Here is a 27,838-nt window from a genome sequence, read left to right on the forward strand (position 1 = left end):
TAATGAATACTTTTTGTAGAGGTAGACAAAATAATTGCAATATGATATATCCTAATCAAAATTTATTCACAATAGATAGACAGAGTGTTAGAGAGAATTGTAATCTATTTATTTTAATTGAACAAAGAGGTAAAGTCCTCATATCTATATATCAAGATTTCTTTAATAATGTTGAACTTAGTTATAAAGATTTTGCTAATATATGTAATAAGGTATGGAAAGAACCTTATAGTTATATTGTCATTGATATAAAAAAAGTAGAAATTTTAATGGTAAACTAAGAACTAATTGGGATCGGAGAGTTTTGTAGTTTAGTTTAAGTTTATATCAATATCTAGAGTTAGATCTATAATTTAGACTAGGTCAACGAAGTTGCTGGTTACACCAGATCTGCGAAGCAGCTTCACTGATGGGTCTTCGACTAGCTGTTTTAATACAGATGGGGCTTCGCCCAGCTGACTACGTCAGATCAACGAAGTTGTTGCTGGTTACACCAGATGTAAAGTAAAACTTAATACATCACCATTAAGGTCTATAGGCCTCCCATGCTCATCTTTAATATGAAATTCTATATATTCTATTCTATCTTTAGTTTCATTTTGATACAAGACATTAGTTGGTATAATATTTATCAAGCAACCTGGTGGTTCTGTTAGAGTAAAAGTATATAGTATGTCTGTGTTATTCCCATTATCTTTAACACCAGATATCACATTACAATGAATGGTAATAGTACTGAAACCCATAATATCAACAATTTTCTGAGATGTATATTTACATTTTTATAAACTATTTTTCTAAATCCTAATATTGGGGCTATTGAATTTTCTATGTCAAAGTTAATTGCTCCTTGTTTTATTTCCATTAAACTTTTCATTTTATTCTTATCAGGTTCTATTATAACATTACCATTAGTTTCTTCTTTTATTAATTCTACTGTTTCGATTAATTCATGTGCACCTGGTATAACAGCCAAATTACGGGTATCTGACCATGTTTCACCTTGGGTATCATATGAGAATTGATTGTTCCTTCTATTCACATTAAACAACGAATTATAAACAGATAATCTAATCAAACCTAATTTTGATGAGTTAAGGTTCAGTATAGGTTCACTAAAGTTAAATTTTTCTGTTGGCTTTATCATTCTAAAGTTTAGTGTATGTTCTTCTTTAGTTTTAGTTAAAGCATCATGTATCTTTTGCAGTTCCCATAAGATTAAGTTATCGGAGAAGCCGCTTCGTGGATCCGTCATTTTTTGGTTTATAAAAATGGATTTAAATTTAGATAAAACTTATGGTTATAATAATGATATATATAAGAGTAAGATTATAATATATAAAGCAAATAATCTGGCAACAATGAATACAATCAATACTAACATTAATATCATACTCAATAGAGAAGAGAACCATTTAAGTTTGCGTGATTCATATCTAGAGATAGAGTTTGTTGTATCAGATGATGCTGTTGGTATATTTGCTAATGATGCTAATGTCAGATTAGTTAATTATGGTATGATGGCATTGTTTAGTTCAGTTAAGCTTGAAACTAGTGGTGGTAGGACTATTGAATATATAGATCATTGTCATCCTAATCTATTGATTTAAATGTTATTAACTAGTATTGATGATGAATATGAGAGTGGGAGATAATGGGAATAGTCAACTCAAAGGTGATCTGGATGCTGCAGAAAGAGGTCATATGTACATGAAGGTTAAGATGAGAGATCTATTTGGTTTCGTAAATGATTTAGAAAAGATTATAAATGGTTTAGGATTCAAAATAATATTAAACAGAACGAATAATGATAGAGCTCTATATAGAATTAATGCTAGTCCTGCTGCAGTTACTATTGATGCTAATATAGAAATTAGAGATATATCATTGTGCGTACCTAGTAATGATCCTAGTAACGATAATAGAATTATTGTTCAAAAGGGTTTAAGTAAAAAGAATAATGTAGACTTTAGCTATTATGAAAGGAAAACATTTTAAAGGATTGCACCCAATGCTACTAACTTCTTGCTTGATCTTGGTATGGAAAGTGGGATGGAAACAATATATAACAATTGATTTTGAAAAAAAAAATGTTAATGAACAAACTCATGATGCAAGTACAATTCATGTAATTAATGTTACTGAATGTTATTGTAAGATTGGTAGTGAGTTTTATCCTGAAGATAGAATGAATATAAAATATGGTACTAATAATTAAAATGAGGTTTTTAAAGAGATTGTTAGCTTTAATAAAGATTATAATGGGCTACCACATAATATAAAACCATATATAAATCATAGAATATTCAAAAGTAGTTATAGAATATATGTATTCGATTTTAGATATCAAAGTGATCATATAGTTCCAGAACCAAAACAACTTAATTTTAAATTTAGTGCTGCAGTAGTAGATGTTTTATGTCATGCATTAGTATTAACTAGAAAGGTTATTAGTGTTAATAGTGATGGTAATAAGATGGTTGACATTAAATCATAATTATAATTATAGTTAATGACATAATCAATGACTAAATCGATGACTAAATCAATGACCAAATCAATGACTAAATCAATGATTAAATCAATGATAATCAAACTTTTTCCTACTAGTCTTAACAAAACTTTTAGCATAAATAGTATCCAGTTTCTTTTTATTATCTAGAGTCAATCCCTTAGCTTCAAGTTCAGTTTTAGGCTTTGGCTTTATCTTAGTCTTAGGTAATGGTTTAGCCTTAGGCTTAGATTTAATAACATTAAAAGGATTATACTTTTTAACTTCCATTATTTTTTATACATAGAAATGAGTCTTTTAAATAAGTTCAAAACTAATTCTTATTGTGTTGGTGGCAGACATTATGGTAGAATTAATGATATAAGTGGAGCTATTACTTCAAAAGGTACTAAAATATTAAGAGGATCCTGCACTAAATGTAGAAGGAATATATCAATGACAGTATCTGATGCAACAATAGAAGCTGAGGGATTGAAAGATTTCTTTAAAAGTGTTGGTAAAGCCACAGTTAACTTCGGAAAGAAAGTTGCTAATAATCCTGTAAGAGCATTAGAATTAGCAAGTAAAATATGAAGTGCAGCTGCATCTAGAAACCCTAGAGCTGCTTTATCAGCCACACCTGATTTAATTAAATTTGCAACTACTGGTGAAGGTATAAAGGTAGTACAAAAAGGAAGAGGGTTATACTTAGGTACAAAGAAAAGATAATTTAGTTATGGTTAAGGCTAAGGTTAAGACTAAGACCATAATTTCAATAATAGTTTTAATCTTACCGATAAATATTAATACTAATAGTATTATTACTAAAAACATTGTTATTACAAAGCACTAATAGCTTTAATCTAAAAAAACACTCAACATATTTTTTTAATCAACGGAGTTGCGGCTTCGCCGATTCTTCTTATATTCTTCATATACCTTGACTAATTCATTATATTCATCATTATCTATTTTATTATCTTTCATTGATTTAGTATATAGTTTTTTAAACTTGTCGCTAAACTGTCTACTTAAAATAAACATTTCTGAATACTTTATAATTTTATTTCTTATTTTAGTATTAATTGTTTCTGATAATGAACCATAAACAGTTGCTGTAGCAGAGGCTGTTGGTATAGAATAAGGTAATGCTATACCTGTTAATGCAACTGATATTGTTGTTGCCGTTGTTGCTATTGATGATAATAGTTTTCTGTTATCGCAGCTACGTTAATATAATTTTTATATCTACTTAACTTCTTATTACCGTATTAGTTTCAGTTTCATAATAATTTCTAATATCTTTTATAATGTTAATTTTGTTGTTAAATTTATTATTAGCTTGAATCTTTTTGTTTATTAATCGTTCTGATACTGATGACAAATCTGGATATAGTAATCTCTCACTCGGAGCTGTTGGATTGGTCATGGACTCCGTCATAGCAATTATGCTAGTCCTGGTGCAGTTACTATTGATGCTAATATAGAAATTAGAGATATATCATTGTGCGTACCTAGTAATGATCCTAGTAACGATAATAGAATTATTGTTCAAAAGGGTTTAAGTAAAAAGAATAATGTAGACTTTAGCTATTATGAAAGGAAAACATTTTAAAGGATTGTACCCAATGCTACTAACTTCTTGCTTGATCTTGGTATGGAAAGTGGGATGGAAACAATATATAACAATTGATTTTGAAAAAAAAATAATGTTAATGAACAAACTCATGATGCAAGTACAATTCATGTAATTAATGTTACTGAATGTTATTGTAAGATTGGTAGTGAGTTTTATCCTGAAGATAGAATGAATATAAAATATGGTACTAATAATTAAAATGAGGTTTTTAAAGAGATTGTTAGCTTTAATAAAGATTATAATGGGCTACCACATAATATAAAACCATATATAAATCATAGAATATTCAAAAGTAGTTATAGAATATATGTATTCGATTTTAGATATCAAAGTGATCATATAGTTCCAGAACCAAAACAATTTAATTTTAAATTTAGTGCTGCAGTAGTAGATGTTTTATGTCATGCATTAGTATTAACTAGAAAGGTTATTAGTGTTAATAGTGATGGTAATAAGATGGTTGACATTAAATCATAAATATAATTATAGTTAATGACTTAATCAATGACCAAATCGATGACTAAATCAATGACCAAATCAATGACTAAATCAATGATTAAATCAATGATAATCAAACTTTTTCCTACTAGTCTTTACAAAACTTTTAGCATAAATAGTATCCAGTTTCTTTTTATTATCTAGAGTCAATCCCTTAGCTTCAAGTTCAGTTTTAGGCTTTGGCTTTATCTTAGTCTTAGGTAATGGTTTAGCCTTAGGCTTAGATTTAATAACATTAAAAGGATTATACTTTTTAACTTCCATTATTTTTTATACATAGAAATGAGTCTTTTAAATAAGTTCAAAACTAATTCTTATTGTGTTGGTGGCAGACATTATGGTAGAATTAATGATATAAGTGGAGCTATTACTTCAAAAGGTACTAAAATATTAAGAGGATCCTGCACTAAATGTAGAAGGAATATATCAATGACAGTATCTGATGCAACAATAGAAGCTGAGGGATTGAAAGATTTCTTTAAAAGTGTTGGTAAAGCCACAGTTAACTTCGGAAAGAAAGTTGCTAATAATCCTGTAAGAGCATTAGAATAAGCAAGTAAAATATGAAGTGCAGCTGCATCTAGAAACCCTAGAGCTGCTTTGTCAACCACACCTGATTTAATTAAGATTGCAACTACTGGTGAAGGTATAAAGGTAGTACAAAAAGGAAGAAGGTTATACTTAGGTACAAAGAAAAGATAATTTAGTTATGGTTAGGGCTAAGGTTAAGACTAAGACTATAGTTTCAATTATAGCTTTAATCTTACCAATAAATATTAATACTAATAGTATTATTACTAAAAACATTGTTATTACAAAGCACTAATAGCTTTAATCTAAAAAAACACTCAACATATTTTTTTTATCAACGGAGTTGCGGCTTCGCCGATTCTTCTTATATTCTTCATATACCTTGACTGATTCATTATATGCATCATTATCTATTTTATTATCTTTCATTGATTTAGTATATAGTTTTTTAAACTTGTCGCTAAACTGTTTACTTAAAAAAAACATTTGTGAATACTTTATGATTTTGATTCTTATTTTAGTATTAATTGTTTTTGATAATGAACCACAAACAGTTGCTGTAGCGGAAGCTGTTGGTATAGAATAAGGTAATGCTATACCTGTTAATGCAACTGATATTGTTGTTGCCGTTGTTGCTATTGATGATAATAGTTTTTCTGTTATCGCAGCTACGTTAATATAATTTTTATATCTACTTAACTTCTTATTACAGTTATTAGTTTCAGTTTCATAATAATTTCTAATATCTTTTATAATGTTAATATTGTTGTTAAATTTATTATTAGCTTGAATCTTTTTGTTTATTAATCGTTCTGATACTGATGACAAATCTGGATATAGTAATCTCTCACTCGGTGCTGTTGGATTGGTCATGGACTCCGTCATAGCAATTATGCTAGTCCTGGTGCAGTTACTATTGATGCTAATATAGAAATTAGAGATATATCATTGTGCGTACCTAGTAATGATCCTAGTAACGATAATAGAATTATTGTTCAAAAGGGTTTAAGTAAAAAGAATAATGTAGACTTTAGTTATTATGAAAGGAAAACATTTTAAAGGATTGTACCCAATGCTACTAACTTCTTGCTTGATCTTGGTATGGAAAGTGGGATGGAAACAATATATAACAACTGATTTTGAAAAAAAAAATAATGTTAATGAACAAACTCATGAAGCAAGTACAAATCATGTAATTAATGTTACTGAATGTTATTGTAAGATTGGTAGTGAGTTTTATCCTGAGGATAGAATGAATATAAAAAATGGTACTAATAATTAAAATGAGGTTTTTAAAGAGATTGTTAGCTTTAATAAAAATTATAATGGGCTACCACATAAAATAAAACCATATATAAATCATAGAACATTCAAAAGTAGTTATAGAATATATGTATTCGATTTTAGATATCAAAGTGATCATATAGGTCCAGAACCAAAACAATTTAATTTTAAATTTAGTGCTGCAGTTGTAGATGTTTTATGTCATGCATTAGTATTAACTAGAAAGGTTATTAGTGTTAATAGTGATGGTAATAAGATGGTTGACATTAAATCATAATTATAATTATAGTTAATGACTTAATCAATGACTAAATCGACGACTAAATCAATGACCAAATCAATGACTAAATCAATGTTTAAATCAATGATAATCAAACTTTTTCCTACTAGTCTTAACAAAGTTTTAGCATAAATAGTATCCAGTTTCTTTTTATTATCTAGAGTCAATCCCTTAGCTTCAAGTTCAGTTTTAGGCTTTGGCTTTATCTTAATCTTAGGTAATGGTTTAGCCTTAGGCTTAGATTTAGTAACATTAAAAAGATTATACTTTTTAACTTCCATTATTTTTTATACATAGAAATGAGTCTTTTAAATAAGTTCAAAACTAATTCTTATTGTGTTGGTGGCAGACATTTTGGTAAAATTAAAAATATAAGTGGAGCTATTACTTCAAAAGGTACTAAAATATTAAGAGGATCCTGCACTAAATGTAGAAGGAATATATCAATGACAGTATTTGATGCAACAATAGAAGCTGAGGGATTGAAAGATTTCTTTAAAAGTGTTGGTAAAGCTACAGTTAACTTCGGAGAGAAAGTTGCTAATAATCCTCTAAGAGCATTAGAATTAGCAAGTAAAATATGAAGTGTAGCTGCATCTAGAAAGCCTAGAGCTGCTTTATCAGCCACACCTGATTTAATTAAGATTGCAACTACTGGTGAAGGTATAAAGGTAGTACAAAAAGGAAGAGGGTTATACTTAGGTACAAAGAAAAGATAATTTAGTTATGGTTAAGGCTAAGGTTAAGACTAAGACTATAGTTTCAATTATAGCTTTAATCTTACCAATAAATATTAATACTAATAGTATTATTACTAAAAACATTGTTATTACAAAGCACTAATAGCTTTAATCTAAAAAAACACTCAACATATTTTTTTTATCAACGGAGTTGCGGCTTCGCCGATTCTTCTTATATTCTTCATATACCTTGACTAATTCATTATATGCATCATTATCTATTTTAATATCTTTCATTGATTTAGTATATAGTTTTTTAAACTTGTCGCTAAACTTTTTACTTAAAATAAATATTTGTGAATACTTTATAATTTTGTTTCTTATTTTAGTAATAATTGTTTTTGATAATGGACCACAAACAGTTGCTGTAGCAGAAGCTGTTGGTATAGAATAAGTTAATGTTATACTGTTAATGCAACTGATATTGTTGTTGCCGTTGTTGTTATTGATGATAATAGTATTTCTGTTATCGCAAATACGTTAATATAATTTTTATATCTACTTAACTTCTTATTACAGTTATTAGTTTCAGTTTCATAATAATTTCTAATATCTTTTATAATGTTAATATTGTTGTTAAATTTATTATTAGCTTGAATCTTTTTGTTTATTAATCGTTCTGATACTGATGACAAATCTGGATATAGTAATCTCTCACTCGGTGCTGTTGGATTGGTCATGGACTCCGTCATAGCGTTGTTTATTTTCATTAGTAAAAATTCTTTCTATTTCTTTCATTATATCTTATTGTTTAAAACCATAATGCATCTCAAGTCTTGCTTTCTCTTTATTATCAACTAACGTACTTTGTAAAAGTATAGCAATTATACACTGTACTATAATTTTTCTAAGAGATTTATTGTAATGTTCCAATTCATTTAGTTGTAATGTTTTGGTTGTGACTTTATCAAATTCACCTTTTCGTAGCTCAGTTATGTTTTTACTTAAAATATCTATTTTATTATTACAAGATAATAAGTTATTGTCACAATAATCTTTATTAACAACATCTTATTCATCTATCGGAGGATGTACATTTGTAATTTTATAGGTATCCTTCATATCAATATTATCATTATCTTCTAGGAATAACCCACGAACCTTACTTAGTGTAAAGTTGTTTGTTGATTGATGATGCCAGCGCCCAGTGGACCTATTTGCTTGGTTAAATCTATTTCTTGTCATCTTTGTATTTGTTTACTGAAAGAAACTGTATCCAGCTTGCTTGCTTATCAGAGAACCTGCTTCTCAGATGACCGAAGGTCATTTTTTAATGATTCCAAAACCTTATTATTAGATTTGAAATCAAACTCAGATTTAAATAATTCTTGTTCATAGTATTTACCTTCAATTATCTCTCCATTCATATCTTCTATCTTATATGTTGGTGGTCGTGTTTTTAGAACTTCTTTGACTTAAACAATTCTCTATTCCAATTAGAAGTGTAACCTTTAGAAAAGATATTACGTTTATCTGCATTTCTAACATAATCACCGACTTTAAATTTTGATGTTGCTTTGGTAGATTTAACATTGTATTTAACTTTATCAGCATTATTAGAAGCATCAACTGGTGTCTTATTAATTGTTGAATGAATGTTATTGTTATATGTTATGACTGCATCATTTAGTATATTTACCCAATCACCATCACCATTGATGAACATTGGTTTATTTATTATATGTAATAATGTTCTATTGAATCTCTCTATAAACACAGCCTTTAAATCACTATAAGTAGAATATAGTTTTGTTTCATATTCTTTAAGTAAAGATTTAAATGTTTTTTTTGTAAAACTGACTACCTCTATCTACACATAACTTTTCTGGTTTCCGACTTTCAGAGCCACCCTATGGATTTTCACTTAATACTATTTTAAAACCAATAGTTATAGATAAACCAGATTTGATCTTTAATGGAATAGCCCATGCATATTTTGTGAATATATCTATAACTGTTAATATAAACTTATAATTATTATTGGGTTTACTTAGAGATGATTTATCAATTAAATCAGCTGACCATGTTTCATCTTTTCATAATGATATTATTCTTTCTCTTCTAAACTTTGTTATTTGAGGACTGAATACTTCTTTAGCTGATAGTTGTTGTTGTTTTTCCGTCATATTTTATTTACCATAGTTGAAAACAAAATTATCTAGTTGCTCTTGGTTAATAAGATTCATAGAAAAGAGTGGCTTAGATATATCTAGCATTTCATCATATAATCCATCATGAACAGCTTTTGTTTCTATTATTAACAATTCTAATCTTTCTACTAAACCATTTAATTGGCAACTTTGTTGATTATTTGGGTTAGGGTTGCTATTTAAACCCCTGCCAAATACATCATCTTTTACCACCAATATACGTTTTATTGTTCTATATCTAGCGCTTTTCTTATCCCCTTTTCCTAAATCATATCTAATATCCTTTAAAAACTTTTTAATTTTGTTTTCATCTTACTCAATATTATCATCATATGTTACATATGATTTTGTAAGAAAGTTATTAAATCCTTCTGAAACCTCATATACCTTAGCCTTAACTAAAATTGCACCCTGCTCTAGAGTTATACTAACACCATTCATTTTATATCTCCTAGTAGGTAAATCTACTAATTTTAATTGAGGATTAGTTTGCGCCCCCATGTCATGAAGAAGTTTGGCTGTTTTTGTATCAACATAAACTGGTGCTATATCTTGACTTTCCTTTACAGCTTCTTTTAACGTTTCACTAATCTTGGAAGTGTTTTCACCCATCCGAGAAGCAGTTTCATTAAACTGGAAACCAGCTTGCTGGATCATCTTAGTTTGTTTATCTAACACTTGAAATTGCCAACCTATTGCTCTTAATGTTTGTTCACTTAATGCTAGATTGTGTTCATTATGGGCTAGCCATGTTTCACTGTTTGCATTTAGTGTTTTAGTTAAAGGATCAAATAACTCTTTTATTTCACCATAATATTCTTGTTGTTTTAATTTATCTTCTAAACTATTTCTTCTGTTTTGTTTTTCTGGATTGTTTAATTTTATGAGTGTTTCTATTTTAGTCATTTTTTTATTGTTATAAAAAATCATTATATATTGTAATAGCAGCTTCAATTAACTTTCTATCATCATTAATGGTTAGTTCTAGAATATTATTAACCATAGGTCTTTGTCTCCATCTAACGATACGCGAAGCAGATTCACTGATGCATTCTTAATCAGGGAAGTGGCTTTGGCCTTGGTTCCCAACCTGCTTCGCAGATTTTATTTATTAAATCTCTTTTGAATAGATATAAATTCTCATCATGAGGATAGCTTTTAATGTTACTAACATAAAATCTTGTATCATCAAATATGTTTAGACTAATCTTACTTGTTTTTGTTGTTGTCAATTTATCACCAATTTTTTGTATTCTACATTCATCTACAGTTCTCTCTGTGTGGTACATTAGTGCATTATAATATTCTTCATGTTTAGCATTGTTACAATTCTTTATTCCTTTCTCTTTAGTTTTATTTGGGTAGTCTTTGAAGCTATATGTCTTTGGTGATAGTGCCACAAACTCTTCTATGACATTACTTCCCATTTCATGTTTGAATTTACCAGGAACTTTAATATTAGTTTTGATTGGGCAATCTAGATTGGACAGATCCATGTGCTCGTCACTAACTTTACCTTCAGTATAACTCAATACAAAACTATCAGTATCCATATAGTGGAGTCGTAGATCTTTGAGTGATGGTTGAAGAATATTATAGAATACATCATACATGTGTAATTCACTTAATTCTAAGATAGTAACACCTATATATATTGGAGAATCATATTCTATTTTTTTCTTTATATATTCATTTTGGCTATAATCCTTATATCTAGTTATAATCTTAAATGTTGGTTTAATTATAGTTCTCATTATCTTTTCTTCATCATGTAAGAACTTACTTGCTTTTCTCACTTACTTTTCTTCATCATGTAAGAATGTGTAGGGGATTCATGCACATTCTTCCATATAGGGAGCTGTTCATTAATTCCCTTACATCCTTCTCTGCTTCAGTTTTAGCTGTTGCTCTTTTATTTGTATTGTTTTGTATAAAATCTTTTTTTAAATTTAATTACTCTATGTATTTTTGTTACTTTTACTCCCATCTTAACATAGAATTTTAGCATCCTATAATGAACCATGTATTCTGTTTTGTTGTTTTGGTCTAAGACTAGTTTCTCTGTTTTTGTTTTGCCTTTCTCTCTTTCTCGGTATCCCAATTCATTATCATTTATCTTTCTTTTATGGGGCATTAATGCTAGTTGCTCTCTGTTCTATCTTTACATGTATCAGTATAATTAATATCGCAAACTATATAGTAACCATGATCACTATCATCTGGAGTATTTAATATAGTATCAAGAGTACTTGTAGTAGTAGTAGTAGTAGTAGTAGTAGTAGTAGTAGTAGTAGTAGTAGTAGTAGTAGTAGTAGTAGTAGTAGTAGTAGTAAACTGGAAGTCCTTATAAGGTAGCTTTTGCATCATTGCATAGCCGTATAAGTTGTTTGCATCAATATATCAGATATTTCTGTTGTGGTACTTCATCCCTGTTTCACCCTTGTTGACTATCTTATCACCCATTTTACCACATATACCACCTCTCTTTGCCTCAACGAAATCATCTAGCATTTGTTTATCTTGTAATGTATCTAATGTTACCCCGCAAGACATTAACCAAGAATCAAAACTATAGCCTGGCAGACTTACATAGTGTAGGGGATTGAGCTTGAGTTCTTTCATACTTAGTTTAACATATTCATGCATGCAGTAGTCTAATATTTCCACATCATTTTGTAAATACTCTATAATTAGATCTTTACCAGTTTTAAGTCTGTTGTCTTTATTAAAGATATCTACTTCTTCTTGTGTTGATAAATTATTCGAGAGAGAGGATTTGAAGTCTTCTTTTTTTAGATTACCTATAACTTCATCATACGAGTCCAAAACCAAGGTATTTATATGGATATAATGTTTTAGTTTTACATCCGTATATCTTCGCCATTTGATCTAGAGGCATAGCTAAGTAGTTATGTATCCAAGAATTTGAGACAACCGATGCTAAACATCTTAGACTTACCAGCAGCTAGTGGTATGTTATCTACTTTTATTTTATCATTATTCTGTTTAAAGAGTTCACTATATAGTAGATTGAAATCATAACCAGAGCCATTGTGGAATATTACAGGATTGAAGTTTTGTTGTTTGTACCTCAGATTACACATTCTACATGCTGGTCTTCTATTTTTAGCAGTTCCATGATAATGGTCTCTTATTTTATTAATACATGTTTTACTGCAGATATGACAAGTGTTATTAGTTTCATGATATAATTGATATTCTTCAATATATATCATTTGTTTGTTGCGCTTGAAGTTATTCTCAGTTTCTATTTCTAATAGATCACTAGCAAATCTTTTGATACAATCAAGAAATAGTATTTGAAATTACACTGCCAGATGTAACCCACACCTATCGGTATGTGTTCATCTTTTACATACATACAGCCATTAGTCGCGACTTCAACAATGCAACATTCTATATCAGCAGTTATAATATTTTTTATATTCTGACGTTTGTGTTCATTTATAAATGTAATTTTCTTCTTCTTAGGACAAACAACCTCGGGTTTGAATGAGTTGTTACATTCATGATTGTTGTATTTAATTTGTGAATCAAACCAATATGTACATCTATCACAATAATATTAATTAATGTTATTTTTATTTGGTCGATCTAACAAGGTTTCTATGTTTTTAATTAGAGCACAGTGTTCTGTTAGCCCATTCCCCCGAAACCAATAGTCTGACATCTTTTCTATCTTTATCAAAATCATCCACTGGTTTAAACAATTCTACTTTGCCCCAGCCACAAGGTGTGTATACCCAAATATTAATATTGTACAATTTTTGTATTCTTAATATATAGCCGAAGTCATCTTCATCTCGTTGTCGTGCTTCAATTAGATTATTTACATATTTACTCTCGTGTGTTGCATTATTGAGAAAGCCACGTCGCGGATCGATAGCAGGATATAGCCAAGCAGTAATAGCCAGTTGCAAGCCTTTATACTTGGAATTGCGTAAATTCAATATTGATTTAGAGTTTTTGAGATCGGAGGGTAAATCTATATAACTACCAATAGATGCTTTAGTCGGTTCAATATATATCTGAATACTTCTTAATCCGAGAAACTCAAAGTCATAGCCATAACCCTCATATATTTTCTTTTCAATGTTTAACCATTGAGTGAAGTCTCTTTTTTCATATATTGCGTTATTAATAATATAGTCAGAGTTGAAAAATATTTTAGTAGTTTAAACTTCTTCTTTGGTTCTCTTTTTAAATTCACACTCACCTGTGATCTTATATTTAAAACTCTTATTTTTTCTATACTGGTAACAGTTTTTAATTTCTTCTAAAGAGTTATTTATGGTTTTGTCTATGTCTTCAATGTAATTTCCAGCCATATCAGTGTATAATGTTCTCTAATATTCAGGCTAGAGTTTGTATCAAAGTATTCTGTGTTTTCTAGATACTTGCGATTATGACTACATGAATTAGTAGTTAGCGCTATTTTATTCCTAAATTCTTCGTGACATTCTTTACACTGATACTTAACTCTGGTGTAGATATTATTATCACCATGGGTCTTTGACCATCCGCGAAGCGATTCAACGGAGTTGTTTTGCAAATAACCGATGTTTCACTATCAGTTTTAGTTTTAGCTTTAGTTTCAGTTTTAGTTTTAATAATATCCTTAGTATTATCTTTAGGTTTGTGAAATTAATCATCTTCATCTGGATTATACACCCTCTCCAGGATTTCATCTTCCACTTCATACTCAAACTCTTTTCTCGCCCTGTTTAAGTGTTCATCACTTAAATTATGTTTGACAATTTGTTTCCTTGTTTCAAAGGCCAAATCGCAAATATAGCAAAAGTTTACGTTTTCTACTTTAGACATTTTTATTTTTATAGACAAAAAATTCATTTTTGAATACATACAAATTAAAAATGTCTACATCAGTAAAATGTGGTGTTTGTAAAGATAAATCATGGACAAAATGTTGTGATAAATGTTTAGATAGTTTATTTGAATGTTATATCAGTAAGGGTTACTTTAAGAATAGAGATTATATTAATCACATGAATATACATTATAATGACCCTAGTCTATATATAACCTGTATTATGTGTAATGAAAATCAACACATCAGCGGATTTAGATTTAAAAACTTTAAGTGTAGATTATGTATTTATTTAAATGGATATAGATATACACATACCAAAGATTGATTCGAGGAATATGCTGAAAGAGTTAACATAAAAGTCTGAAAAAACGAAAAATTGGTGAATTTGCAAACGAGCTTAATATCATTTTCTAGAATTAAGCCATTTCATAACTTAATGGTAGACTTAGAGTGAATATGTAGTAGTGGATAAAACAAGGAAACCAACAAGCAGTAAAATTTGGCCCTATTCGACATGCGCGATTAGCGTTAGGAGAAAGGGTCAAATTTTACTGGTGGTTGGTTTCCTTGTTTTATCCACTACTTAAAAATTCCTTTCTTAAGTGTATGTACCCGCTATGTAACAACAAGCAATTTATTCCTGCAATTCATGAATTGCAAAGAACTCAAAGTACATTAATTAAAAAGATCATGTTCTGTCGCATTTAGTATAATTTTTATTGAGGCCAACTCTTGAAAACGTCACCTACTACAAATTATTTCTAAATTATTGGGGTCTTTGTTAATTGAGGAAATTATTCCCTAATTAACCAATGCCAAGAGCATTTCAATTTGTTTCCATCGCGCAAACTTTTTACTCTCGTGCTTTTAGAGACCTGTTGGAAGAAAAATCGTATTTTGTTTCATGACAAACGAAAAACTAGATTAATAGCGGATGTTATTCCAGCAATCCCTGACCTCATTGCCTGGCTAACTTTTACGCATGTTCCCTTTGCTCAGCTGCCTCGTCGCAGCGCCAGCTCACGACTTAACTTTTTCATCTGGAGCTCCTGGTTGAACTGTTTGAAATGTTTTCAAATGAGGAGAAATATTTCTAAGGATTTTCGATAATAGTTTCTTGCAGTTAGAATGCGGCAATTTTCACTGGAATCTTACGAAAGAGCATTAACCAAGCCAATATATATATCATTATATATCTTGGCTGCCTTTGGGGCCAAATAATATGTGTTTTTATCCATCCTGCGCTACTGACTGAATTGTTTGACCATTTTTCGCCAGCTGGCAGTCGATTTCTTATTTCATATTTTTACATCAGATTTCCATGCCACTTGTCAAGTTCTTAGCAAAGTGTTCGTTTTCGCTCAAAGTATTTGATTTAAGATAAAGCGCGAATTAAAGCGTGAAAGATAAAGCGACAAAAAACAAAAGCAAGTCAGCATTAAATCAAAATCTGGTACACAGAATTCATAAAAAAAAATTACTGGAATAGACTCAGGGTATCTCAGGTGACGGAATTATGTAAAAGTGGGGCTTAAACTAAGGGCTTAAAAATGTAGCTGAAAACTCTTAAACCGTTTTGGAGCAAGGGGCTGTCAAAGGGGTTAAAAGGCTATAAAAGTAAGGCCGCAATAAGAGTGTTTCCTGAAAAAAGCTCTCCTTTTCCAGCCCCACCTTTAAATAACATTTAACCACCTTGCAATGTTAATTACCACGCCTTATCTCCGTAGAAAAATTACCCCGTCACTCACGAGAAAATGGAGGAACTTTTGGAGGACATTCAGTCCAGGGAGTTCTTCGACGATATGAAACAAATATCTTGATAACAAAAACGAAAACAATTCGAGTTTGGACAAACAGTCGCTTATTTTTTTTTGCAGCCAAATACAGTGAGAAGGACAATACGTTTTTTTAGAAGACCAAACTAGCAAAAAGTTTTTCTGTATTTAGAAGTTTAGAAAAGAAATATTTAATTTTCAAAACTTTTTTTAACAGGATAATTCTGTTGTGCATAAATCAAAGATTGTCCCCTATCTCTTCAAAGAACAGTAGTGGTAGGTATTGAAATGGTCATCAAATAATCCTGATCTCAATCCAATTGAAAATTTATTGTTGTAAGTTCAAATCAACAATTAATCAAACTGAAACTTCCTGAGGAAACATAGAAAAGAAACTGCCAAAATTTTACTCAGATGTCTTTCCAAAACTTTACAAACAGTTTATTAGATGTTAAAAAAACTAAAAAGCGATCATTAGTTACCGGACAACCGATTATGTTGTTCTTTTGATAGCTGCACTTTTTGAAAGCTCTTCAGATGTAGCTAGTCTTTTTTGTAACATAGTTTATGATTGTTACTGTGGCTGCTCAGAAAGACATTTCCTATATTTTTTTCCCATTTTTTACCATTTTTTGTCATATTTTTTCACATTTTTTCCGTGTGATGATTCATTATACGATTTTTGGTGCAATTAAATGAATGAGGACAACGACTTGTTTTGATCAGAATTTTTTCCGAATCTTTTTTGGTTGTTTGGCACCGTCTTGTAAAATTCATTGTCGGACACAAATTCCGTTTGACAGCAAAGAAAACTAAAAGCTACTTTATTTTGCTATATCAACTGTTTCAGTGTATTACGTCACTATGACAAAGGGTACTCCCAGATGTTGTGTATTAGTGAGTGCTACAGTGAAATTGAGTTCGATCTGTGCCAGTGCAAAAGTCTAAGCCAGCTGTTCTTCACTGAGACAACCCTAGAGTGTGGTACCACCACGATGACCATGTGTCCAGTCCTTCAAGAAGAGTTACTCAGTTAGTTCCATGAAAATCGATAAATAACGACAGTAATATTGTTTGAGTGTGGCGAAAGGATTTCTCAGAATGATTTCTGACAAAAAATTTGAATTTATTACTCAGCAAAATGTAAATTTTGGTCGAGTAACTTTGCTCAATCTTGTTTTCGGTGTTAATAGTTGCGAACTTATCAATTAAAGTGGTCATCAAAGAAAGGACTACTAGACTAATGCTCAATCCAATGCAAATAAAAAAGAGCTAGGAGTTCTCTGGAGTGAGAAGAGTTAAGGAAATTCAAATAATAGTACTATCCTACGGGCTGGGATCGATTAGAGGACTGGACTGCATCTGAATCTCCCCACATAGGGGCAAACCAAGAAAGCGAAACCCCTATTTTGGATTATTCCATTTTTTATTATTTTGTTTTATTGATAATTGATTGCAAAAGTCCCCCATACTAATTTTGGATTCAGAAAACAAATTGCAGATCAGCTCTTGCACAAATGATTGCTCTTCACAAAATTCGTTTTAAGAGTGGAATTAGTTAACAAGGAGGCTCGTTAATATGCGTTCGCACATGATGTCCCGACCCGAGTTCATCTACATTTTTGACTTAACTGTCAACCAAATGAAGAGAAAATCAAAAATAGATCTTTGAGTTTTAAAAAATTAGTAACACAAACTTCCAAATGAATTACAAAATGACATGCCTCATTACAGCACCCACGAAACCTGCCGTTAATGACACTACTACAGAAAAAAATAAACAACAAAATATGCAAAACAAAATCGTTTTTTACCAAAAAATTCAACATCTAAACTTAAAAGCACCTAGTAACAACGTCAAATTACAATCAGATAAAAGCTTAGCTACACAAATTTAACTTTTTAAAATAAAGAGAAGATGGGAATTTATATTGATAAGACTAGGTAACAAATCGACAAAAAGAAGAAATAATGAGACCTAATTCAAAAAATAACCAATATTTTTAAAACCAAATATTTTCAAACGTCCTAAAAACCTTAGCTTGTAACGGTAAAATTTTTGATAAGTTTCTTAAAAGTCATCGAGAAACCATTAGAATTTTTTTTCAATTAAAATAAACCACAGAACCCGACTAAAGATGAAGAAAAAAAGGACAAAAATTACAAAATAAAAATTGAGAAGACAAATTATTGAAGCGACTAAAATCTTTCGCTGTTTTCGAAATATTATGTTTTTTCTTTCAATTAAATTCACAAAAACTACTTCAGTTAGAATTATACTGAAACGGTAAATATGTTCAGTTAGGCCCCATTTGAAAATGATTGGGATCTGTTACTACGCGAATGTGCTAAAAGAGAAAAAGGAACACAGATTTTGACCACTAACAAAACTTTTACGAAACTGCATGTTCTCCAACAAACAAAGCATCAGTGACGACGTATTTTCAATAGGCACGTTCATAATCGAATTACAGGGAAGGTATGGTGGCCCCAAATGATGACAATTAGACATAAGTTGACAAATAACAAAAATTAAAAAGTTTGAACAATATTTGATATCAAATAATCTCATAAATTTTAACGCTGTTTGCTATAAACTTACTGCATTGAGCAACTTCAATCAATCACTTTTCAGTTAGAAGCTTGTGTGAGCTCTCAACACTTTACGAATAGATAAAGACTAAAAAAACGGGCGAAAACAAAACAGTAAATTGAAAAAAAAAATTCAGATAAAACTGTCGAAGCCATTAAAAAATGAACTATTCAGTCAAAACTTTTTCAAATATTTTTTGATTAATAACATTGGGTATCTCTTTTTGTAACAACATGACTTCAAAAAACCAAGAAGTAAGAACAAATTTGTTTGAAGAAATTTTTCAGAAAAACCGTAGTATCAAAGTCAATAAATCCAATAGCTTTAAACGGAAATGAATAAATAATAAGTTAAGAACAATTATGCCTTGTTGGAAAGGCAGAAGTGTGTGTTTTTTAAAATCATCAATAAGTCGTCGAAGCCATTAAAACCATGCGTTCTCTCTAGAATTTTTATTTCCAATTATTTGAACGTTTTATCTAAGCCAATGGGAGCCCCCAATAGTGGAATAAGCTAAAAAGAATTTCAAAAGGAACCAAAAATTATGATAAAATAGCCAATAATTAAAAAAAAGATATGATACGTCATAGTATCGAAGTCATAGCCGGATTAATTTTGGTTGCAGTATAAAGGCAGGGGTTTTGTCAATAGTGAGACTGACTCAGAGTTGACAAAAACAAGTTTAAGATCGGATAAGGTAATTTTGAAAAGTTATTTTTAAAGTCTTCACAGCCATTAGCTGTACACTCAAATTACTAAATATGTTCACTTACTGCTCTTCAGTAAGCTTAATAAACTTTTCGGTAACGACTATGTCTTACGACTACAAAATTTTATTATAATCTCAGAAATCAAATCAACTATTCAAAAAATTACGAAAACTCAGAGTCGGAGCCATAAAAAACACGGACGATTCCTTGAGTAAGTTGTTTGTTGATTGGGCATAATTTGACTGTAAATGAAATTTGTCTTGAATTTAAATGTGACTGGTCTTTAAGTGACCTGACAAAAATCTAAAAAAATATGAATTGGTTTTCAAAATAAGAGATCTCAAATAGAAGTCAATTTTTTTTAGGAGTAAACATCCCTATGAGACGAAAGCTAGCCTTTTTATGGACTTTGTCTGTTAAAAACACGCAATTGTTTCATTTTTAGAATAAAATTTATTTTTGAATTATTATTTTTATAGAAAAAAAAGCCTTCTTTAAACACGAAAGTCGCTAAAACTGAACAAAATCATGCCAAACATCTCGTGTTCACACAAAAATTTACTCCTCGATAACTCCTAAAAACGAAATCCAAAAAAATCTTTTTAATTGCGAACTCTGCTCTGGACGGGCTTTTTATTGATACCACTCACATTTATCTACAATGAATAAATCGGCCAAAATTGACTGAACAAAAAAATCACTTGAGTATATAGTTTGTCCCCCCACAAGTGGGGTCGAAACAATAAAAAAACCTTCTCGATATCACGGCTTCGGCTAATTGAAGCAAACTATGTGGGAACCGATTGCGTCAATTATTAATCGAAATATGTACCATTTGCAGCGTATAACTATAAGGCGGTTAATATGAAAACAGAAAATCCACCACGACCTATGGGTGAAAAAAGCGGTTTTTAATCACAATTTATTCAGTTCATTTTTAACCGAGTCGATCAGCAGAAAAAGTGAAATAGGAAGAAAATGGCAGTGAAGAAACAAGAAAGATAGCGAAAAAGATGCGAGCATCTGATTAAACAGTTTTCTCAGATATCAGTATTTACACCTAAGAAACTTGATGAAAACCTGATGAAACCTTTTAAATTGGCGGAGTGTATCTGAGTGCCATTATGAAGAACACGAATCTAAATGCATTAATAAGCATTGTCTACTGTCCCAGAACGACAAGCATGGTTATAGCCTTCATTTTTATGGCTCGAAACATTAGCAATTATTGAAAACAAGCCAATAAAACTAACGGATTAATCCAATAAATTTTTTTGCGCAAAAAACAAAAATAGGGAAACATGTGAGAGAGAATAAGATCTGAAGTCAATAAAAATTGCTACGCCAATGCTAAGAAGCTCACGACATGAAACATGCATAGATTTTCTGAGATAAAAGTATTTTATTGTTTTATGGAATAAGAGAACAAAATCAATTTCTACACGTTTTAGAGCAACAAATATGAGGAGAGAAATTAAATATTCGCATGTCCCACAATAACTACAGTGTAATTAATTATTTCTCCGCTTCAACTTGCTTTTGCTAGTAAATCATATCCCTTTCTCTGAAAAGCTCTGCTATAAATCGTTAAAAATTTTCTAGTCTCATTTCCCTGAAGATTTTTTTCAGATTTTTAAATTATTCATTTATTATTAGTAATTTTCAGCTCTTTTAACCTCACCTCTTTTTGAAGTCACCAGTTAGATTAGATCAATGCTTTTCGATTAACATTTATAATAAAACTTTCGAAATCATGGTATTGGAGCACAGAAAAGAACTTAGAAAATATCTTAGAGCTTAGAAACTTAACTTATGTTGATAAACTCAGAAAGAAAACAAACTTACCAGAATTATAACGACAACTGCAGCTCACAATTTAGAAAATGAATGTAAATCAGTTTAGATCTGTATGTTTGTCAAATATTGATATTTATCTACTAATATTGAATAGGAAATGCAACTTTGCGAACCATCTCAAGTGAACTAAATTTTTGCATGTAATAATGAAATGACGCCCACTCATACGCCCCAAAATCGCCTGATATTTGATACTTTAACCTTTTAACAAATGTACACTGTAAATGTTATATTTATTTTTCCGACTATATATACCACTGATTTTTGCTAAATTCTTCACAATTTTCTTCTCTTTTGAATCTCCTAAAATTAACTCTTATTCTCTCAAATATCTTTTGAGCTTTAACAGCTTCAATCTCTAACGTGCCAAAACTCGTCCCGCCTCATCGGGGTTGTTGCGCTACAGTGTTCGTAATCCTGCTAACAGGTTATGGGCCCAGCCATTAGACCATTGACAAGCTAATAGAGTTTTGGTTGAGATTGAAGTGTCAGTGTTGGCAGTTTTAGCTCTTCTAGATTGACGAGAGTTTTAAGATAAAAAATTTGAGATTTCCCTCGTAAATAAAAACTAAATCAGAAATTGTGAAAGAAAAGTTGAAGTTTAAACTTCATAATGGAACCATCAAACAATAGTTTGAAGTGGATGACGTTTAGCGGGTTGGCTGAGGACTACCCAACATGGAGCACTCGTTTCTCTGCCTTTGCACAAACCAAGGGCCTCTTCGAAACGCTCACAGACACAGTTGAGCTACCTGACAGGCCAGCACCACTGAGGGAAGATGCCAATGATGCGCAAACGCGAGAACACGAGGCACAGACTCAAGCTAGAGCTACAGCTGTACAGGAAGATGAGAGCCGCAAAAATCAGATCTGGTGCTAACTGGCGATGACTCTAGACGCCAGCAGCCTCATGCTCATCCGACATGACTGTGTGAACAGCAAGGGTCTTGGAGATGGCCAGAAAGCGTGGCAACTTCTCCAGCAACGCTTCAGAAGTGACGAGACTACCACAGTGATAAGTCTGATGAGGCAGTTGGCCAGACTACAACTTCGAGAGGACGAAGCCATCCACCAGTACTTCATCAGAGCGCAAGAACTGGTCACCCGATTGCATCATGCTGGTGAGGAGCTTTCTGAGACGCTGTTTAATGCAATGGTATTGAACGGACTTCCACAACGATACGAGCATTTTGTGGTGCAGGAGAGCTTCAATCCTGCAGAGAACTTTGTGGAACTGAGGAAGCGTCTCACCAACTTTGAGGAGAGCCGCAGACAGAGAGATGATGTGGAGGAGGATCAGCACGTTGCCATGTCAGCAAAGAACGCTTCTCATCAAATTGGTATACACTCTTCATTCAAATCACATCCTAGGAAGACTTTTTCTAAGCCTAGTAATTCCAAAGGCCCTAGATTGTGTTTTGTATGTAACAAACCCGGACATTTAGCAGCTAGTTGTTACAAAAAAGACAACGCTGTATGTAGTATATGCAAGGCTAAAGGCCACCTAGCAAGTGCATGTAAACAACAACAAAAAAGTCCTCATAAAGGCTTAGCATCTAGTTTAAGCGCTGAGAGCTCATTTGAAGTTTCAAAAACTGATTTAGTAGTAGATTCAGGCAGTACTGATCACATGATGATAGATAAAACTTGGTTTAAAAATTACCAAAAACTAGAAACCACAGTTAATAATCCAGATGGAGGGAAAACAAAAGTTGAAGGAATAGGAGATGTAGATGTGGAAGCACGAGACACTAAAGGTGTACTACATAAGTTGGTTTTTGAAAAAGTTCTGCATGTACCAGAGTACAAAACAAACTTAATTTCGGTTTCAAGTTTAGTTCAAAAGCAACACGAATTATTTCACACAAAAGCTAAGTCAGTTCTAAAACTCAGAAGCAAAGAAAGCTTCAGACTGATAAGGAGAGGCAAATTGTTCTTCTTACCATACAGAAAAGAAAATAAGCACCACTTTTCAAACTTAAGTGGGGGCACGTGTCAAGCAAAACTTTGGCACAAAAGACTTGGACATTTGAACTTTAGAGATGTTGCAAATACAACAGACGAAGCTTCCCAAGCTTCAGATTTTTGTGAAACTTGTGCTTTGGGAAAAATTTCGAAAAAACCTGTTCCAAAATTGAGCGATAACAAAGCAACTCAAAAACTAGAAAGAGTTTACTCAGACGTTTTTGGACCAGTGAGTCCATCAAGTATAGGTGGCAACAGATATGCAATTAGTTTCATAGATGAATTCAGTGGCTACGCAGTAGTAAAATTTATGAAATACAAAACGCAGGCATTGCAAACTTTCAAAGAGTATGTTGCACAATATGGCCGACCAAAAATTTTGAGAACTGATAATGGAACAGAATACAAAAACAAAGCCTTTAAAAAATTTTGCATAAGCAAAGAAATAGCTCGGGAATTCACAGTTCCTGAAACACCCGAGCAAAATGGTGTTGCAGAACGTTTTAATAGAACAGTAGTAGAGGCTGCAAGATGCCTTCTAATAGATTCAAAATTGCCAAAAAGCTATTGGGTTCGAGCAGTAGATACAGCATGTTATGCTAGAAATTTAGTTGTCAAAGACTAAAATACAAAATCAGCCTTCGAAAAATTTTTCGGTAGAAAACCAAGAAGCGACCATCTAAAAGTGTTTGGTTGTGTAGCCTATTCAAAAAACCGCGATGCCAGTAAGAAATCAAAGTTTGATCCAAAAGCAACAAAGTGCCTGTTCATTGGTTACTCTGATAACACGACAGCTTATTTGTTGCAAAACATAAAAACTAGGCAAATTTTCACTTCTCGAAACGTTAGGTTCAATGAAAACAATATACCAGGTTTTCATAATGAAACCGAAGATATAGAAGACAGCTTTCTATATCTAGACTTAGACGAAGTAAGAGAAGAACTTCAGGATACAAGCAACTCAAGTGAGTTAAGTTCAGAGGTTGAATTAACTGAAACAGAGAGCGTTCAAGAAAGTGAAAACAATACAGAAACTGAAGTTGATCAAGAAATTAAAGAAGAAAAACCAAGTCCTAGCGTCAAACCAAAATCCAAAATTAATGTACAGTTTAATCCAAATGTTGCAGTGAAAAACATAGAAAAAAAGCCTTCAAAAATTCCAGTACCTGTCAAAAATTCGCAACAGAAAAAAGTAAAACCACCCTCAAGACTGCAAATGATAGGTAAGCTAGGTCAAATAGCAATTCCCTCAGGAGACCAAAAGACCTTCCAACTTTGGTCAGAGTACGATGAAATGAAAAGATTGAGAAAGGAAGCAGCTCAAGATAGAGAACTTAAGCGAAGTGATAGGTCTAGAGCGCCTCCGGAACGTTTTGGTAAAAGCTATTCTCATGCTGTTCAAAGCACATTAACAAAAAATTTCATCGAGCCTGAAAACTTTGAAAACGCTATTAATTCTGAACAAAAAGACAAATGGCTTGAAGCAATGAAAACAGAGATAGAAAGTTTAAATGAAACACAAACTTGGGATTTAGTTCCGAAAGAAAAAGGACAAAATATTATTCCTGGCCGATGGGTGTACAAAATTAAACATGACTCAAACGGAAATATCGATAAGTTTAAAGCTCGTTATGTAGCAAAAGGTTTTAAACAAATTGAGGGAATTGAATATTCGGATACCTTTGCCCCCACAAGCAAACCTGAAACCTTTAAAATTCTACTAGCTTTATCAGCTATCGAAAACTTTTTTTTGAAACAAATGGATGTAAAAGCAGCTTATTTGCATCATAAAATAGACAAAGAAGTCTATTTAGAGCAACGAAAAGATTTTGAAAAGTTAGACAGCAATGGCAACAAGTTAGTTTGTAAGCTTAAAAAATCAATATATGGACTGAAGCAAGCAGCCAAAAATTGGTATCAGGAGCTTTCAAATTTTCTAATTCAGCAAGGTTTTGAGAGAAGTAAACACGATTACTGTCTTTTTCTAAAAAACAAAGAAGATGAAAAACTTTATGTTCTGACCTGGGTTGATGATTTAGTCATAGCAGGAAACAGTCAAACCGAGATCGACAAATTGAAAAGTTCACTAGAATCAAAACTTAAAATGGACGACAGAGGAGATCTTGAATGGTTTCTCGGAATGCGAATTCTGAAAACAGAAAAAGGAATAACTTTAGATCAAGAAAAGTACACTCAAAATATTTTAGAACAGTTCAATATGCAAGACTGCAAACCAAGCAAAACTCCAGCAGAAAATAACCTAAAGCTTGAAGTAGCTCAGGAAAATTCAGTAAGAGTAGATTCTCATGAGTTTAGAAGTCTAGTAGGTTCATTACTTTACCTAGCTAAGCAAACTAGACCAGATATCATGTGGATCACAAATGTCTTATCACGCTTCATGAATGACCCAACTGTTGAGCATTTCAATGCTGGCAAGCGCGTGTTGAGATACCTACAACATACTAAATCTCTTAGACTCTTTTTCCCATCAACCAGCAACAGCACTCTAGTTGGCGAAACAGATTCAGACTGGAGTGGAGATGTAAATGATAGACGATCGACCACAGGATACTATTTCAAGCTGGGAGACAGTGGGGGATCTGTCAGTTGGCAAATCAAGAAGCAACCGACAGTGTCACTCTCATCTTGTGAGGCAGAATACCAAGGTTTAGCTGCCGCGGTGCAAGAAGCCATTTTCTTGCGTGGTCTTCTTAGAGAACTGGGGTACGAACAGTTTGAGCCCACAACCATTGGAGAGGACAACCAGAGTTGCATAAAGCTTGCAACTAACCCGGTGCTTCACAAACGATCCAAGCACATCGACACGAAGTATCATTTTATCCGAGAACGAGTTGATGACAACTCAATCAAATTGATCTACACACCAACAGATGAAATGGCAGCAGATCTTCTGACAAAAGCTTTGCCACAGCAGAAAGTAGAACAACATCGAGAATAACTATTGGAGGAATCCAGATTCTTACCTAGCGGCAACAATCTGAGTGGGGGTATTGGAGCACAGAAAAGAACTTAGAAAATATCTTAGAGCTTAGAAACTTAATTTATGTTGATAAACTCAGAAAGAAAACAAACTTACCAGAATTATAACGACAACTGCAGCTCACAATTTAGAAAATGAATGTAAATCAGTTTAGATCTGTATGTTTGTCAAATATTGATATTTATCTACTAATATTGAATAGGAAATGCAACTTTGCGAACCATCTCAAGTGAACTAAATTTTTGCATGTAATAATGAAATGACGCCCACTCATACGCCCCAAAATCGCCTGATATTTGATACTTTAACCTTTTAACAAATGTACACTGTAAATGTTATATTTATTTTTCCGACTATATATACCACTGATTTTTGCTAAATTCTTCACAATTTTCTTCTCTTTTGAATCTCCTAAAATTAACTCTTATTCTCTCAAATATCTTTTGAGCTTTAACAGCTTCAATCTCTAACGTGCCAAAACTCGTCCCGCCTCATCGGGGTTGTTGCGCTACAGTGTTCGTAATCCTGCTAACACATGGAAAATTTAGGGATAAGATAATAGACAAAAATTGATTCGGCGAAAGCATGTTTTTTAGACTAGGTGACAGTTTTTCGACTTGAGCTTTGTCGGACTTAGATGAACATTTACAATATTTCAAGGACTCTTTAGATTACTCTTGAGAATAATAGGCCGGCAGGTGTTCCCAGCATCTACAAAAGAAAATATTACAAAATACGTTACAAACTCGATATCTATCAAGTTTAAATCCATTTGGCAATTTTTCTCATTTTATTGCCCACTGGCTATACAAAATAAGATAAAAGCAATGACTACTTCATTTCAAAATTTTCCCTAATTTTGTTTTGTTTTCGCCAAAATTTAGGGCCGAGCGTCATAGAGGGGTGGTGTTGGTCTAAATTCTATAAAATCTATGATTAAATGTTTGCCTAGTGTCTACAAAAATTGAATCTGAACCGGCCTTTTAGGGATATGCTCAGATAGATGCAAACCACAGTGCAGTTTCACAAAATACAACTTTCAGCTGACCTCATCTTCATTTCCCAACCAGGGGTTTCACGCCAACTACAAAATTCTAGACCCACACAACAATGTATCATTTCAATACATGCGAAAGAACTATGCCGAGCTGAATATTAACATGGCATCATTGATCATACAACACACGCATTTGTACCCGAAATACGAGATATTCTCGGCTGGCAGTGCAATGGGGGGTCTATTCGGCTTGCTCCTGGGTGGAAGCGTCCTTTCTATTTACGAATTGGTGGAACTCTTTCTTCGTCTAATTGTTTCGGGATCGAAAACATTTCTAACTTTTATATGGGTGCACAAACAGCGCCATAAAGTTTATCCTTGTTTGTGATGAGATTTGTGTTAACCCTGATTGCACCCAATGCTTCCCCCTTTTCTTCTTACTTACACCTCTTTGTTAGGCTTAACCTGTCCTCTC

The 27,838-nt window shown here is 31.9% G+C and overlaps 1 protein-coding gene across 1 annotated transcript; it reads left to right on the forward strand.

Annotated features, from left to right (window-relative positions):
• The first annotated feature begins 1,638 nt into the window (after window positions 1–1,638).
• On the forward strand, window positions 1,639–27,838 carry LOC142334862 (epithelial sodium channel subunit alpha-like). Its single transcript, XM_075383188.1, has 3 exons — window positions 1,639–1,706; window positions 17,091–17,272; window positions 27,354–27,838. Exons 1-3 carry the CDS (start codon window positions 1,639–1,641, stop codon window positions 27,749–27,751), a joined length of 648 nt encoding a protein of 215 aa, XP_075239303.1. The 3' UTR covers window positions 27,752–27,838.

The sequence above is a fragment of the Convolutriloba macropyga genome, chromosome 2 (assembly GCF_964194025.1).
Source record: "Convolutriloba macropyga chromosome 2, txConMacr16.3, whole genome shotgun sequence".
In the NCBI taxonomy this organism is placed as follows: domain Eukaryota; kingdom Metazoa; phylum Xenacoelomorpha; order Acoela; family Convolutidae; genus Convolutriloba; species Convolutriloba macropyga.